Source organism: Sinocyclocheilus grahami, unplaced genomic scaffold (assembly GCF_001515645.1).
Source record: "Sinocyclocheilus grahami isolate Dianchi unplaced genomic scaffold, SAMN03320097.WGS_v1.1 scaffold219.1, whole genome shotgun sequence".
NCBI lineage: Eukaryota > Metazoa > Chordata > Actinopteri > Cypriniformes > Cyprinidae > Sinocyclocheilus > Sinocyclocheilus grahami.
This window is the reverse complement of record NW_015505398.1, coordinates 306983-322789: the sequence shown is the minus strand read 5'-3', so window position 1 is coordinate 322789 and position 15807 is coordinate 306983. Positions and strand designations below refer to the sequence as shown.

Sequence of the window (15807 nt, the reverse complement as noted above, 5' to 3'; positions counted from 1 at the left end):
CAGGATTTCAGTCCATTGCGGCGTAGTGTGTTACCAATGTTTTGCTTGGTGACTGTGATCCCAACTGCCTTAAGATCATTAAGAAGCTCCTCCCGTGTAGTTCGGGGCTGATCCCTCACCTTTCTCATGATCATCCTTAGCCCATGAGGCGAGATCTTGCACAGAGCTCCAGACCAAGCCCGATAGATAATTGTTTTGCATTTCTTCCATTTCCAAATAATCACACCAACAGTTGTCTCTTTCTCACCATGCTTCTTGCTGATGGTCTTGTAGCCCATTCCAGCCTCGTGCAGATCTACAATCTTGTCTCTGACATCCTTTGACAGCTCTTTGGTCTTGCCCGTGGTGGTGGGAGAGGTTGGAATGGAAGATACAGATTGTGTGGACAGGTGTCTTATACACCTAATGAGCTGACATTAGGAGTAACTTCTTAAAGTGACAGGACTAATCTGTGTTCCACATGGGCACATAACTAATCTGTGGGAGCCAGAATTCTTGCTGGTAGGGGATCAAATACTTATTTCACTCACTGAAATGCAAATCAATCTCTAACCTTTATATAATGTGTTTTTTCTGGATTTTTTGGTCGGTATTCTGTCTCTATCTGTTAAAATAAACCTACCATAAAAATTACAGACCCTTAATTTCTTTGTAAGTGGGCAAACTTACAAAATCAGCAGGGGATCAAATATTTTCCCCACTGCATAAATTTGTCTGAAAACAGCAATAGAATCAAGCAGTCATAGAGGGAATGGTAGTTAGCAAGTGAGTACAGACACATATAGACACTAACTGGAGCTCACCACATCTTCTGTGTGTGTTTGCCCCTTCTGTGAGAATGGAGAGGGGCAATGAAGGATATCAGAGGATAGATGCTTCAGGAGCATGAAAGGTGAAAAACAGAAGAGTGAGAGAAATGGTCAGCAGTATCTTAGTCTATTGCTGGTAATACCTGATTGTTGAATACTGCACACTGTATCTGGTCCACTGTCCTTCCCATCATCTAAGGAGTCATAGGTTATGGAAGGTATGGTGGGAGAACTCAATCCATCATCCCTGTCATAACTCTTAATTTTCTTCCTCATCTTCACCTGCCCAATGAAAAAAATCTTTTTTTTTTTTTTTAAATCTAAGAACTTGAGGAACTTTAATGGTACTACTTATTCTTTGATGGTACTCAAGTTTAAAACCAGACATAGACTATTATATAATTAATTATTTCACCATATAAGTGAGGATATCTGGCCCTCACAAGCATAGTTAAACAAGCACACACACACACACACACACACACACACACAATGAAAAACTGAAACCATTTAAAATAGTTTTTCTCAACTGAAATTAAGCTGAAGTAAAATAAAATTATAAACAAACAAAAGCTTAAAACTAAAAATGTTGCTTTGGCAACTAACTGAAATAAAATAAAGTTGAAGTACTAAAACGGTTAAAACTGAAATAAAAAACAAAACAAAACAATAAATTATAGCTGAAATATAAATATTTTTGTTAAAAAAACACATAACAAAATTGTTAATAAATAAAACAAACTAAAACGAAAACTAAACTAAAAATGAAAAATAAAGCTAATTCAAAAGATTAATAAATGTGACACTGGACCACGAAACAGTCATAAGGATAAATTTTTTGAAATTGAGATTTATACATCATCTGAAAGGTGAATAAATAAGCTTTCCATTGATGTATGGTTTGTTAGGACAATATGTGGCTGAGATAAAACTATTTGAAAAGCTGGAAACTGAGGGTGCAAAAAAAATCTAAATATTGAGAAAATCACCTTTAACGTTGCACTTAATACATATTACTAATCAAAAATTAAGTTTTTATATATTTACGGTAGGTAATTAACAAAATATCTTCATGGAACATGATCTTTACTTAATATCATAATGATTTTTGGCATAAAAGAAAAATCAATAATTTTGGCCCATACAAAGTATTGTTGGCTATTGCTACAAATATACCCGTGCTACTTATGACTGCTTTTGTGCTCCAGGGTCACAAATACTGTAATTTTATATAAATTATACTATAATACTAATTAGAAAAACAAGCATGGAAAAATTCTGAGTAACTACTACTCTTTTCACATAACATGCAAAGTTTTGTGTTTGTAAATTGCTGTAGCGAGTCTGTTCGATCTGTGCATGCATGTTAAAGTAGGTAGGTAGCCTACCTTTAATTTAGGGCTGGACACTGAGCTGCTCATGTTCCTTTTCACAAATAACTTATAGGTGGCAGAATCACGGTTCTCTAAGGCAAAACACCTCCAGGATGCCTTCAGCATGAGAATAGAAGAAACAGATCAACTCTGGAAAGTCTGACCATCCTCATGACTGACAAATAATAAGCAATAATTACACCTATAGGCAACAGTAAGGCACACCTGTATCAGACCTGCAGCTGCAGGAATTTGCCTGTTGAAATGTTTTTGTCTCTGTTTCTGCTGCACCTTCAGAGCAAAACCGGAGCCTAGGATTCCCTGTGGGGAAATATTATCATTCTTCTCATACACTGGCCTGCTGTGCAAGGAACAATTGTTCTGGTTATTAAATCTCTGTAACTTACAGAAGGGAGGGCAAAAAAGGAGATGGCGAAGACAGAGAAACATGATGCAATGGTCTTCCCTATCCAAGTCTGAGGGACCTTGTCTCCATAGCCAATAGTGGTTACTGTCACCTGAGCATATGTACAGAAAAGATATTGACATGCCACATACATTACTCAACATGATCCAGTTCATTGATGTATGCCTTCAGTTATCCATGTAATAGCCATTGTGTCAGTGAAAGGTATGGGTGGGGATCTACCTACCACACCCCACCACAGAGCATCAGCATAGCTGCTAAACTCTGTGAAACCTCTATCATCCACTGCATCCTTCTCTGCCAGGTACACGAAGTAGGAAGAGAAGATGAGCCCAAGGAATCCTATATAAAGAGTTGTGATCAGTTCCTAGAAAGAGGAAACACTGTTACACTCTGACTCTACAATGTTAAAAATAAAAATTCTTCAGTGATATTTTGCAGCTTTAGTGCTGGCTAGAGATTCAATTTGATTCCAATTTATTTGGGTGTGTTTCAGTTATAGTGTTCATGTAGCTAACACTTTCCTATTTCATTATAAAATGCCATCTTTGCTAATGCTGTAAATTACAGTATATAGGGTTATGTTTCATGCAGATTCATTCTGACTTATTTATTAAAATGATCAGCTCAAGAGAGTTATTTGTTTCCAGATTCTGGCTTCACTTTTATGTTTTTATTCACTAAAAATCTACACTAAAACCAATTCACTAATATGGCTAATTTGTCCAAGATTTAGAATAAACTGATTGTGTAGTAGCCCATATGTTCGTTTTTAGGCAGATCCTGCAAGGACAGCTCAATAGAAAAATGTTCATTGCCATTATTTAGTGGTACACTGTCTTTAATATATCACATTCATATCATTCAGACTGCAAACTTGCGTTGACAGTAAAATATGCTTCCTTTTGGTTTATCGCTAAAGAGTCCCGCTGCTGTTGAGAAGTGGTGCAGGAAACATTGATACTGAATTTGGTACTTTATGAAAATATTAACTTAAACCATTAAAGGGGTCATATGATGCTGAGCCGTTTTAGGTAGGTGTGGCTGACTCTTAACTTTAATAAAGAATATCTCTTTGGATTTGAAACTTTAGTCTTTGCAACTTTACAGATCTTCTTTATGCACCAAGAGCTTGTAACACTCCAAAGAGAAAGGAAAAATTGAAATAGCATCATATGACCCCTTTAACAACAAGGCACATGTCACCTTCAACAGAATGCCGTTAACTTACATCTACAAGAGACAAACTCTTTACAATTATATTTTCAAGCAGCTACTGATAACTGACATTGAGTAAACAGGATTTTATGAATCAGTAAACCGTTCAAATGAAGATAATTCAAATCAATATTTAACCCAGATTTAAGTGCCGATAATCTCCTGTTGGTTCTAATCTAATAAGAACTTTTCATTTTAAGAGCATAAAATGTAACTAATTCCTAAAACACTGGCATATTAATGGACAACTGATCAGGGTAATGGATCCTTTTTACAGACTGGGAATGCACATTTCCACGAGAATTAACACTGTGAATTGAATATATATATTTTTATATTATTATTATTATTTTTTTTTTGGTACATTTATAACACTATTCATGTTAAATGTAAAAAATACTCTGTGAGGGGATAATTCTGACCGTACTGCACATCCCTGTATTCCTCTCTTTGAAAAAACATTGACAATTGGATTTTTTTCTTTTGCTGTTGAAGAAAATGAGCTTTGGTCTGCTGAGTACCTCTACAGAAATTCATCACATAAAATATTCTTAAAATTATACACTGGGAATGCACATTTCCACGAGAATTAACACTGTGAATTGAATATATATATTTTTATATTATTATTATTTATTTATTTTTTGGTACATTTATAACACTATTCATGTTAAATGTAAAAACTACTCTGTGAGGGGATAATTCTGACCGTACTGCACATCCCTGTATTCCTCTCTTTGAAAAAACATTGACAATTGGATTTTTTTCTTTTGCTGTTGAAGAAAATGAGCTTTGGTCTGCTGAGTACCTCTACAGAAATTCATCACATAAAATATTCTTAAAATTATATGTTCAGTACTGACATCCATGGTTCCATGAAGAACCTTTCACATCATTCCATGAAAAACAAAACAAAACAAAATATATGCTTCACCTGCCGATGAATGAAGACTACCGATCCAAGCAGCCGCCAGGTTCCTCCCTGTCGATCCACATGCAGCATTCGCAGGATTTGAAGAAAGCGGACTCCTCTGTAAACAACATAATGCCATGGCTTTAAAACATGGCAAAAGAGTTACATCTAAGTCTCATTAATCCTGTGCCACAAGGGACAAGACCCTGGACTTGCTATTATAATAGTAACCTTACCTGACAGTAGAGGTGGCAAATATCTGACCTTTAGAGCCAAATGCCAATACAATAATGGAGGCCACCACCACAATCAGGTCTAGAACAAGAAAAACATGTGCACAGGTCGATAACAACAACCAGAAAACTCAACAGGCCATTTAAAAAAATTTACTTACATACTCACCAATAACAGAAATGGGCTTTCGGGCAAAGTGAAGCCTGCCATGAATTCCCACATATTTACTCCGGCATCCAGCTGACCACAGACGTACCGCATACTCCACACCAAAGAACACTACCAACACTAATTCCTGCAGAATGAAAGAGACAGACACACTATGCTTACACAAAAGAGCACTAAATGCATATATTAGTGATATTATTCGCTCATGACGATGAGAAATGATTGTAACTGAGACTTAATGTGAGATTTACTAGAACATAACAATGTAAGTACTGAGAGCTAATTGATTCAACAGAGACATAATGTAAAACGCTGTGCTACAATATAACTCTGTAAGTACAGGGAGGTCATTTATTTGAGCAATGAGACGTCTGCTTTGAGAATGGGTTTAACAATACAGCTTTATTATGTGGAAAATGTGAATGGCTGTCATTGTAGAGCTCTTCGGAGATCTTGATATTCCTCATGAGGAATAGTATTTTTGAAATATTTATGAGGTACTGTATGTCCAGAACAAAATCCTCCACTGTGTGCTGTGCACCTATTGCAACTCAATGCTGCAATCCCATGACTGAGATATATAACGACAGCTCAACAGACAAAGAATCCATTGAATTAATCGTATTTGTTGTTTGTATGGGATAAAAGATAATAGCTGAATAAATAATTTAGTCACGCATCATTTGGACCATAGTTTGCAATTCATAAAGCATATAATACTAATATACATGGGATGCGTGTAACAGATGCGTATTAACACTGACACAGGGCTGTGTGAAAACACAGGATGGCTGGTTCATGGTCATGGCCAACAACAGCAGTTGCCCTCAGCTCCTTCTTAAAGAAGAGAAAACAAAAGAAGGCTGAGAGTCTGCTGAGCGCAGGCCCTTTGAGAGCTGCGAGGAACCAGACATGTATGAGTTATGAGGCTGGCCGTGAAGCCCTCTGTCACATAAGCAGTCTGGAGAGCTGGATCCGGGTCTGAGAAGAGGCTAAGAAGGAGCTTGGTCAGCTGCCTATGGACGGCTGCTGGCACAAAGCCAGAGCATTCGCTTGCCTAGCCTGTCTAAAGCTCCTCCAAAAAGGAAATGAAATTGCAGGCACAGCCCTAGCCTGTGGGAACAGACAGAACATGAGGTGTGAAACAACGCACAGTAGCAGAAAAGTGAGTTGAAGCAGCTGAGGTCACAGCAGAGGAGAGAGACTGCAAGCAACTCAACTGAAAGTAGGCCAACTCACTGTTTGTCAAGTCAAACGCAAGTTATATATTTTTCGGAGCATTTCAGAAAGTTACAATAATCATTTTCCACTCCTCATTATTCATTTATTCGATCAAATCATTATCTGTTTCAGCTAAAACTGCCAATAGCTAAAATTATAGCTCTTATGTTTTAAAGTTCTAATTTTTGAAATGTTTCAAAATAGCATTAAATATTCAGAATAGTCTTTTCTAACTCTCTAATTAGATGTCCGATTAGTAGTTCCCACTCCATGCTGCTGGTACTTGCTATCTAATTAAATCTAGGCTTGTGATCACACTGACCAGCTGGCATTCGAAAGGTCTGGGTAGACGGCCAGTGGGCGACAGAGGCCATGGGATCAATTTTTTTTGGGGGTGGGGGGTGGGGGTTGGTGTAGGGTGAGAGGAAACAGGACCCCAGATGCAAGGGCCTCTCTCAGTTACCATGGCAATGTGATATCCCATCCAAAACGCAGCTGGAATGCGGTCGCCAGGGTGAGCAGAGGAAGGGTTCACTGTAATAACAGCAAGGGCCAGCTGACCCTTGTCCTCAATCTTATAAGATTACATTAAATATTAAAAATAGACTTACTATGAGCTCGTGACTTGGCATTGAGTGACTTCTGCTCTAGTCTTTCATGCTCTAGCCAAAGTAAACACTTGAAGTCTGATCATAAATAATACCCGGTGGCATTAACTAACCCTTCACACTCTTGAAAAGAAAGACACAAAGTAAATAAACTACTGGTGTGGCATTATGTAGACTTTAAAGGAATTAGTTTGGAATTAATGAGCTTTTATTGGGAGAGTTCAACAAAAAAATGAAAATTGTGGTATCATTTACTTACCCTCATGTCATTTCAGATCTGTATGACTTTATTTCGTCCACAGAACACAAAAGATGATATTCTGAAGAATGTGTGACAAAAGAACTTTTATGTTCCTCAAAAGAACAGGTCTGATTCGATCAAATCATTATCTGTTTCAGCTAAAACTGCCAATAGCTAAAATTATAGCTCTTATGTTTTAAAGTTCTAATTTTTGAAATGTTTCAAAATAGCATTAAATATTCAGAATAGTCTTTTCTAACTCTCTAATTAGATGTCCGATTAGTAGTTCCCACTCCATGCTGCTGGTACTTGCTATCTAATTAAATCTAGGCTTGTGATCACACTGACCAGCTGGCATTCGAAAGGTCTGGGTAGACGGCCAGTGGGCGACAGAGGCCATGGGATCAATTTTTTTTGGGGGTGGGGGGTGGGGGTTGGTGTAGGGTGAGAGGAAACAGGACCCCAGATGCAAGGGCCTCTCTCAGTTACCATGGCAATGTGATATCCCATCCAAAACGCAGCTGGAATGCGGTCGCCAGGGTGAGCAGAGGAAGGGTTCACTGTAATAACAGCAAGGGCACGCTGACCCTTATCCTCAATCTTATAAGATTACATTAAATATTAAAAATAGACTTACTATGAGCTCGTGACTTGGCATTGAGTGACTTCTGCTCTAGTCTTTCATGCTCTAGCCAAAGTAAACACTTGAAGTCTGATCATAAATAATACCCGGTGGCATTAATTAACCCTTCACACTCTTGAAAAGAAAGACACAAAGTAAATAAACTACTGGTGTGGCATTATGTAGACTTTAAAGGAATTAGTTTGGAATTAATGAGCTTTTATTGGGAGAGTTCAACAAAAAAATGAAAATTGTGGTATCATTTACTTACCCTCATGTCATGTGTGACAAAAGAACTTTTGTTTTTTTTTTTTTTTTAACAAATCAACATGTACACTCATGTGTTTCACAATATGAATAAAAAGACTACATTTCAAAGAACTTGGAATATTTATTTTATTTTATTTTACTTTTTACTTTCTTAATCATGGATACTCTTATATGTCTGTGACCCATAAACATAGTGTTGTAAAGAACTTTTGACCGTGGCTTAGCGAGCAGTTTGAACATCATGAAAAGATGTAGAAAGGGACACGTCTGCTTTTGTTTGCCTCAACAGCTGTGAGACGCAATGTAGAGGGCCGTGCCTCATTAAAATAGGGTGTGAACTGGGTGGGGGGTAGGGATGACATGGTGGTTGGGTCTAAATGAAGGTTTCAGCCCTTAAAAAAGGGTTCTACTTCCTGTGAGAACACCCTTCTCCCTCAAGTTACTGTAGTATCCACCTGTGCTAAAAGTATGCTATTTTTGATAGTTACCCTTAACACACAATAGACAACACCTGTTGTAAGCTTGGTTAAGCTCAAAGCTGCTGTAGCCAGATAGCTAATCCAAAAGGGCCTTTTCTCCATCAAGCCCTAGATTGTGGATTTAATTTGTGATGCGAGGCATCAGCTAATGAACACAACGCATAGATTTAATCCCATTAGCCGGTGGTCGGATTGACCTCTGACATGCAGTCACTAGTTATAATCTCTATCCCTCCCTTTCTCCTTTTTCTGCCAGCATAAGACAATTGATTCTCTTTTGTCTCTGTTCTTCGACCTGTAAACAGGCAGCGTTAGCTTGCAAACAGGCATATTGCATGCTGGGGAATATTGACTAATCTAGACATATGGCATTGAGGCTCCGGACCTTTGACACAAAAGATAGCTATTGTTTTTTAATCTGGTATTGATTATGTTCATATTTAACAGCCTCTGTCGGGAGGAAATGCTTCGACAAGCACAATAATTACTTGACAGACTGTGATCTGAATATTGATCAAAACAAAGCCTCAGATGCGCTAACAAGGCCTGAAGCAATTAATGCTTAGCAGAAACGGATGGATTGTTAAACAAAGTAAACAGTGAAATGATTTAAGAGTGCCAGCTCAAGCTGCCATTCTAGACAACAGAACACCTTCATCTTCTGTGAACTGAGCTGCTTCTCTGATATAGACTTTGCGGTGTCAGTTACAATGCTGAGAGCATTACCAGGCCTTAAATTCATCAAGGCGGTGGTTCTCAAAATGAAAAGTGTCAAATTGTATTCACTTTTGCACATTTAAATATGCCTTGTACCCAATTTCATATTCCCTTTCTCCTTCTAATTGTGTTGACTGGCCAGTTTTGAAGGCAGAGAAAATAATTATTAGTAAATAACAACTTTTCCTCACAACATATGACTTCAGAAGACCTGGAATATAGGGCACAGATAGTTTATTATATTTTTAGCCTTTTGGAGCTTGACAATTACAATCTTCCCATCTATCGTTCTTGTGTTCCACAGATAAAAAAAATAAAATAATAATAAGTAAATGATGACAGTTTACAATTTTGGGAGAATTGTCCCTTACTATAAATTACATGAGTGTTTCCTTTTCCTAAATTAGATGGGGGCAAAATTCGTTCTAGTTTCAAGAGGGGGTAACCAAAAATGTAAATCTACTGCATCAAATGACATGAAAAGTGATGAACTGCTGCCCTCTGCTGGACAGGGCCGATGGCAGCAGACATTCTGGAGAACAAGCTAATCAATGAGCTGCATTCAAATGTAAACATTATCAATACCATATTCTAAAACAATAGCTGCTTTTGGGTCCAAGGTCCAGATCCCAATGCCATATGTCCAGATTAGTTAATGATCTCTATGCATTATACCTGTTTTCTATGTATGCTGCCTGTTTACAGTTCAAGAAACTGGGACATCAGTAATCCAAGGTCACCAGGTATTATATTTTATTAGGCAGCAAAATGATTTAGATTCATTTAACAATATTTAACACACTGTATGTTTAAAGCATTGAGACTCACCAACCAGAAGAGTGTTTTATTTGCCAGTGTTTGATACTCATCAATAGTGGACAGCACACTGAGGATCAGGCAAGAAAGCACAATAAGGAATCTGTAGAGAGAAAGTAAGATATGTCATTTTATAATTTATAATAATAATAATAAAACTTTTCAGAGGACATTCAAAAGTAAACATTACATATAATGTTTGCAAAATGATAAATGGAATGTTCCCATAACCAAAAAAATATTTTTTTAAACATTTGAAAAATAACTGGACATTTTGAATGTTCAGAGAAATAATCAAACACATTTTTGTTTGCTGAAATCAGCCTGAACATATCCGTTTAGGAAATGTATCTTTTCTCATATTCACTGACTAAATTACTCTATTCTAAGAAATCAGATTTTTTTTGAGAGAGAGAAAAAACAATATTGCATGTGTTGTAAAGGGTACAGATTGATTTCTAAGCCCCTGTAACAGTACTGTAGGTTTAACACATCATGGCAAGGTCATCGTGTGCTCTCAGTCTAAACCAAGCAAAGGCTTTGTTGTAACTCCTGAGACAAGTGAGAAAGAGAGTTTGCTCACAGACAGCTATGTGATTAATCTGATAGAACAAATCCTACAAACAACATAATTTCTCATGTGCTTTAAACGTAATAAGTAATCAGTCTAACAGCATATGAAGGAGAGCTCAAAACAGTTTTTTGGTACATAAAGATGTTATTGATTAATTAGGAACAAATTTAATCGTGTAATTAAAAATGTATGTTAATCTAATCCGATACACAGCAACAGCACAATATCCAGTACATGCTTTGTTAATTTGTAAATGCTATTTCTCAGTGTTTGTTTTTTGGAGTGATGCTTAACCCATTACAACAGCTCTATCAGCTCAATAATTCATCAGTCTGACTGCATTAACAATACAAATGAAACACCAAGAGGTATGAAACCCAGCTGCCACAGACAAACAGTGCCCAGCTGTTGCCTGTCATCACAAATTTAGAGGGATGGGGCCAGAAATGTAAGTAAACATACAATCATAACCTTGGGGTAAGATGGCTGCCTGACAAATATCTATCTGATTATGTGATCATTATTGCTGAATGACCTTGAACCTGCCGCATGCAGTCTGTGAGAGAAGTTACATGTCAATAAACATGCCGCAGGCTACAGTGCAATGCAACAAATAATTGATCTACCTATCCAAGGCAGGGATGATAAACACAGCAAACGATTGTGTTGCTTACAGCAATTAGAGGTAAAATCAATAGAAAATAATCAGAGCAATGAGAAATAGTATTTTGATGAGTGGAGCTAAACAGAATCAAATATGCAGCAGGCTATTTTAACAATTCATACCTGCAGAAGCCACTGAATTTGTAGTATTTAACCAAGTGAAGAGGAAAGACTGGGGAAACAATGCAACAGACAGAATATATCGATGTGTGTGCAAACTGCGCTAAAGACTGCCACTCTCAAATCAAGCTGTTCACAGACAGACAGACAGACAGACAGACAGACAGACAGACAGACAGACAGACAGAGATAGATAGATAGATAGATAGATAGATAGATAGATAGATAGATAGATAGATAGATAGATAGATAGACAGACAGATAGTTACGCATACAGACAAACAGATAGATACAGAAATAGTTACACAGACAGGAAGACAGACAAGACAGATAGATAGATACAGAAATAGTTACACAAGACAGGAAGACAGACAGACAGGCAGACAGGCAGGCAGGCAGACAGACAGACAGACAGACAGACAGACAGATAGATAGATAGATAGATAGATAGATAGATAGATAGATAGATAGATAGATAGATAGATAGATAGATAGATAGATAGATAGATAGATAGATAGATAGATAGATAGATAGATAGATAGATAGATAGATAGATAGATAGATAGATAGATAGATAGATAGATAGATAGATAGATAGATAGATAGATAGATAGATAGATAATGACATTCTTGAAATAAATAGATAGACCTGAAGTCTATAGGGTGATTAAATCAGTTGTTTCTACCTTTCTTCTACATTTCTCTGTTGTGCTTAGTAAAGACTGCATGACATCGAGGGACATTTCACTCACATATACTGCTGGGCAGATAACAATAATAATGTACGGCACACAATTACTAGTTTTTCCAACAGCATGTGCACATGTACACAAACAAGGGTCACACTTTGATAAGTGCCTTTTGTTCCCCCATGGCTTTGCAGGCTTTGAAGCAGTGATAAGCTTGTGCACATTCTTGGCTAACATAGCCTTCTGCCTACACTCACAAGAAGTACGGAACAAGAACGCTTCCGTATTCAGGCGAGATTTCCTGCTGCAGCTAACAGTGTGGTCAAGTGGTCGACTACAGCTCAAGGCCCTGGGCTAGTAATGCAACAGGTGGGGATGAATTATGCACTGAGGAGCCCAGAGAGCCCAGTTGTGCCCTTAAGCGATGCAATTAACCTCAATTAGCTCTATAGGGACCATCACAACATTAGTATGCCATAAATCACTTTGAATAAAACGCATGTGCTACATGACAAGCCACCAGTTAATTAAAGACTAACCTCCAACCCTCGGCCTCCTGCTCATCATTCTTACAAATGCATTAAACCAAGTATCAGTCAAAAACGAGCCACGATTAGCGAAGCCGTTAACACCGTTTCTGCAGGACGATGCCGCATCTGACACCCTCACAGTCAGTTTCCCATGTTCTCCTGGCATCTCTGCCCAACACCACTGAGTCACAGGGTTACCAAACCCACAGGGCCCCTGCTGAACGGAGTCACCTCTGTAGCCAAGTTTAGCCACCCGCTATCACCTCCTCTCCTGCTAGAGATACCATGAAAGGTCCAATGAGTCCAGTCATTTTGAGAATTACAAAACAACTACATTCTGCTGCAAAGCATCCTTTTAGGTTATTCATTACACTGTAAAGATGATCTTAGATCAAGTACTAGACACTGTCAGCGATTGCAATATTTTTTGTTTACTTACTATTCCAAAATTCTTGCAATTTACAGAATATCAAATAATGCATTTCAAAGCAGCTTCTATATTACAGTATAATCTCTTTTTTTTTCACTTTCTGCTTTTACTTTTTTAGTAAGTGTAGTGAAGATAGAAACGCAAGGCTTAGCAAGAGGATTGGGATAAGGACATAACAGCTTTTTAAATGCTTTTTCTGTGCACAGGCTACTGCACCACAATTCTTTCTGCATTTTCTGACTTTTTAAAATCAAACCAACAAGCAGTGTAGGTTAGTTAGATTGATGCATGTTTTGAGTTTAAAGGGGTCATATGATGTTGCTAAAAAGAACATTATTTTGTGTATTTGGTGTAATGAAATGTGTTTATGCGGTTTAAGGTTAAAAAAACACATTATTTTCCACATACTGTACATTATTGTTTCTCCTCTTTGCCCCACCTTTCTGAAACGTGTAGATTTTTACAAAGCTCATCGGTCTGAAATGCAAGGTGTGCTGTGATTGGCAACTATCCAGTGCGTTATGATTGGCCGAATACCTCAAGCGTGTGTCGGAAATGTTATGTCCCTTACCATACTGTGATGGTGTGTCCCGGCCGGAGCGACGAGACAAAAACATTCAAACCCATTATAAAAGAGGCATTTGTTGCATCCAGTGGGGACATAATTACGGATTACAATGACTTATACTGTCTTTTGACGCGTTGCATTGCATCGCGCCGCGTAAACATAAAACCATGTCTACATTTGTGATCGGAGAAATTACAAACAATAAGCGCTGCTCTACACTGCTCAAAACTCACATTTGAATCATCAGTGGCAAATTCTTTAAATATAAAAAACTTACTTACAGTCTGTGAGTCAGAACAGCCAGCATTGTAGTCTACTGTACCACGATCAGGAAACAGTCCTCCATAAAATGCGCTGGACACATCGGAATATTTGGGTTGAACTGTTCTGGAACAGTGTTGTAAATACAACTTAACCACTGATTTCTAGTCGTGTCCTCTTTTCGAAGACCAAACAATGTAGTTTCGCTTTCACAATGAAACACAGCCTCACACACGGCGGCCTAGAATGAGTCTTGCGGCAACCACTTGTGACGACCCCGGGCTGGACTCCGCTTCGTCCACGGTGAAAGCCGATCCAGCGATCCGCAGCGCGAAGTTGATGTATTTCCTCAGCGACCAGCACGGATCAGCTCCAGGCATGAGGAAGCAGATATCTTTCTCTTTTGGAAGACCAAACAAAGTAGTTTTGCTTTCACAATGAAACACACAGCGCCTTTACGACATGGCGGCGGCGGCAACAACAATACTACAGCGAGAATAAAAGTTACGCCTTCTTTCTTTGCGTGAACATTTGGGCGGTGTTATGCAAATCTTCCCACATCGTGACGTAGACATGTGGGGGCGTGTTAGAACGAGCCATTTTAGGTAGGCGTGGGTGACTATTAACTTTTATAAAGAATATCTCTTTGGATTTGAGACTTTAGTCTTTGCAACTTTACAGATCTTCTTTATGCACCAAGAGCTTGTAACACTCCAAAGAGAAAAGGAAAAACTGAAATCGCATCATATGACCCCTTTAAATAAAATGGTTTATTTCCATTTTATTTCCATTTTTCCAGTTTATTACTTAATACAACATTTGTTTAATGTTTAAAACCTTCGCAGAAAAAAAACATCAGTGAGTTCTATGTAGTAATAATAGGCTAAATTACATAAATTGCAATAAATTAATTAATTATTCATTGTTTTGGAAGATAACTTAATTTCTGTATGCTGAAAGGCTGCACTAAAGGGAAAATTATTTTATGCAGAATGAAAAGTGACCTTGAACAATCATCTTGCATAAAACATTAATAAAAGCAGTACCTCTTGCAACAATAAACCATTTAATATATATATATATATATATATATATATATATATATTTCTGAATAGGAAAACATGTTGATGTTGTAGACTATTTCTCATTCTTTAAAGCAATCAGAGTTAAATACTCACACTGTAAAATGATACACAAAGCATTTCCAACCCGATGGTCTCTCCAAAAAATTATATACACGTCCTTGAAAGTAGGATCTAGAGAGAGTGGGACGGGTGGCGCTGTACACGGACATGCGGGGATGGAGGTGAGATGCCTGGCGTTGAGTGATCACTGCCGGCTCCGCGGACGCCGAGGGACTCCCGCCGAACCACACGCTGTCATTTCGCATGTGCAGAGCTTCGCTCATCTCCAGTTCTGCAGGTCCAATAGTCCATGAAGGCTCTGTCGCTGTGCTGTGAGGGGGAGAGGTCATGCTGCTACTGAGAAGAGACTTTCACGAAGTGCAGCTGGCAGGACAGCAGGCAGGCAGCATAACGGCATCAGCAGCAGCACTTGACTGTGTCTGCATGAAACTACATGCATAAATACTCATAACTCAACAGTGAGTGACGTACCAGGAAGCACATAGCCACATGCCATTGCCAACAAATGTAAATCATGGATTTTTGTTTCAAATAAATATATATATATATATATATATATATATATATAAATGTATAAACATATACATTTTTAGTAAATAGTAACATTTTTAAACAAAACCAATAGCAAACATAATATTCCAAAGTACAGTTGAGGTCAAAAGTTTACACCCCCTTCAGAATCTGCAAAATGTTACCAAAATAAGAGGGAT

At 37.9% G+C, this 15807-nt stretch overlaps 1 protein-coding gene across 1 annotated transcript in view; it reads right to left on the bottom strand.

Moving 5' to 3' along the window:
• The window catches only part of LOC107596423 (potassium voltage-gated channel subfamily KQT member 1-like), a 34767-nt gene extending 19341 nt beyond the window's left edge, over positions 1–15426 (bottom strand). The window contains exons 1-11 of the mRNA XM_016287158.1: positions 15131–15426; positions 10129–10219; positions 5143–5269; positions 4977–5055; positions 4762–4858; positions 2836–2976; positions 2590–2700; positions 2408–2503; positions 2198–2299; positions 944–1091; positions 804–830 (exon numbers count right to left, since the gene is read on the bottom strand). Coding sequence (XP_016142644.1) covers positions 804–830; positions 944–1091; positions 2198–2299; positions 2408–2503; positions 2590–2700; positions 2836–2976; positions 4762–4858; positions 4977–5055; positions 5143–5269; positions 10129–10219; positions 15131–15426 — 1315 coding nt within the window. The remainder of the gene's footprint in view (positions 1–803; positions 831–943; positions 1092–2197; positions 2300–2407; positions 2504–2589; positions 2701–2835; positions 2977–4761; positions 4859–4976; positions 5056–5142; positions 5270–10128; positions 10220–15130) is intronic.
• Positions 15427–15807: the final 381 nt, after the last annotated feature.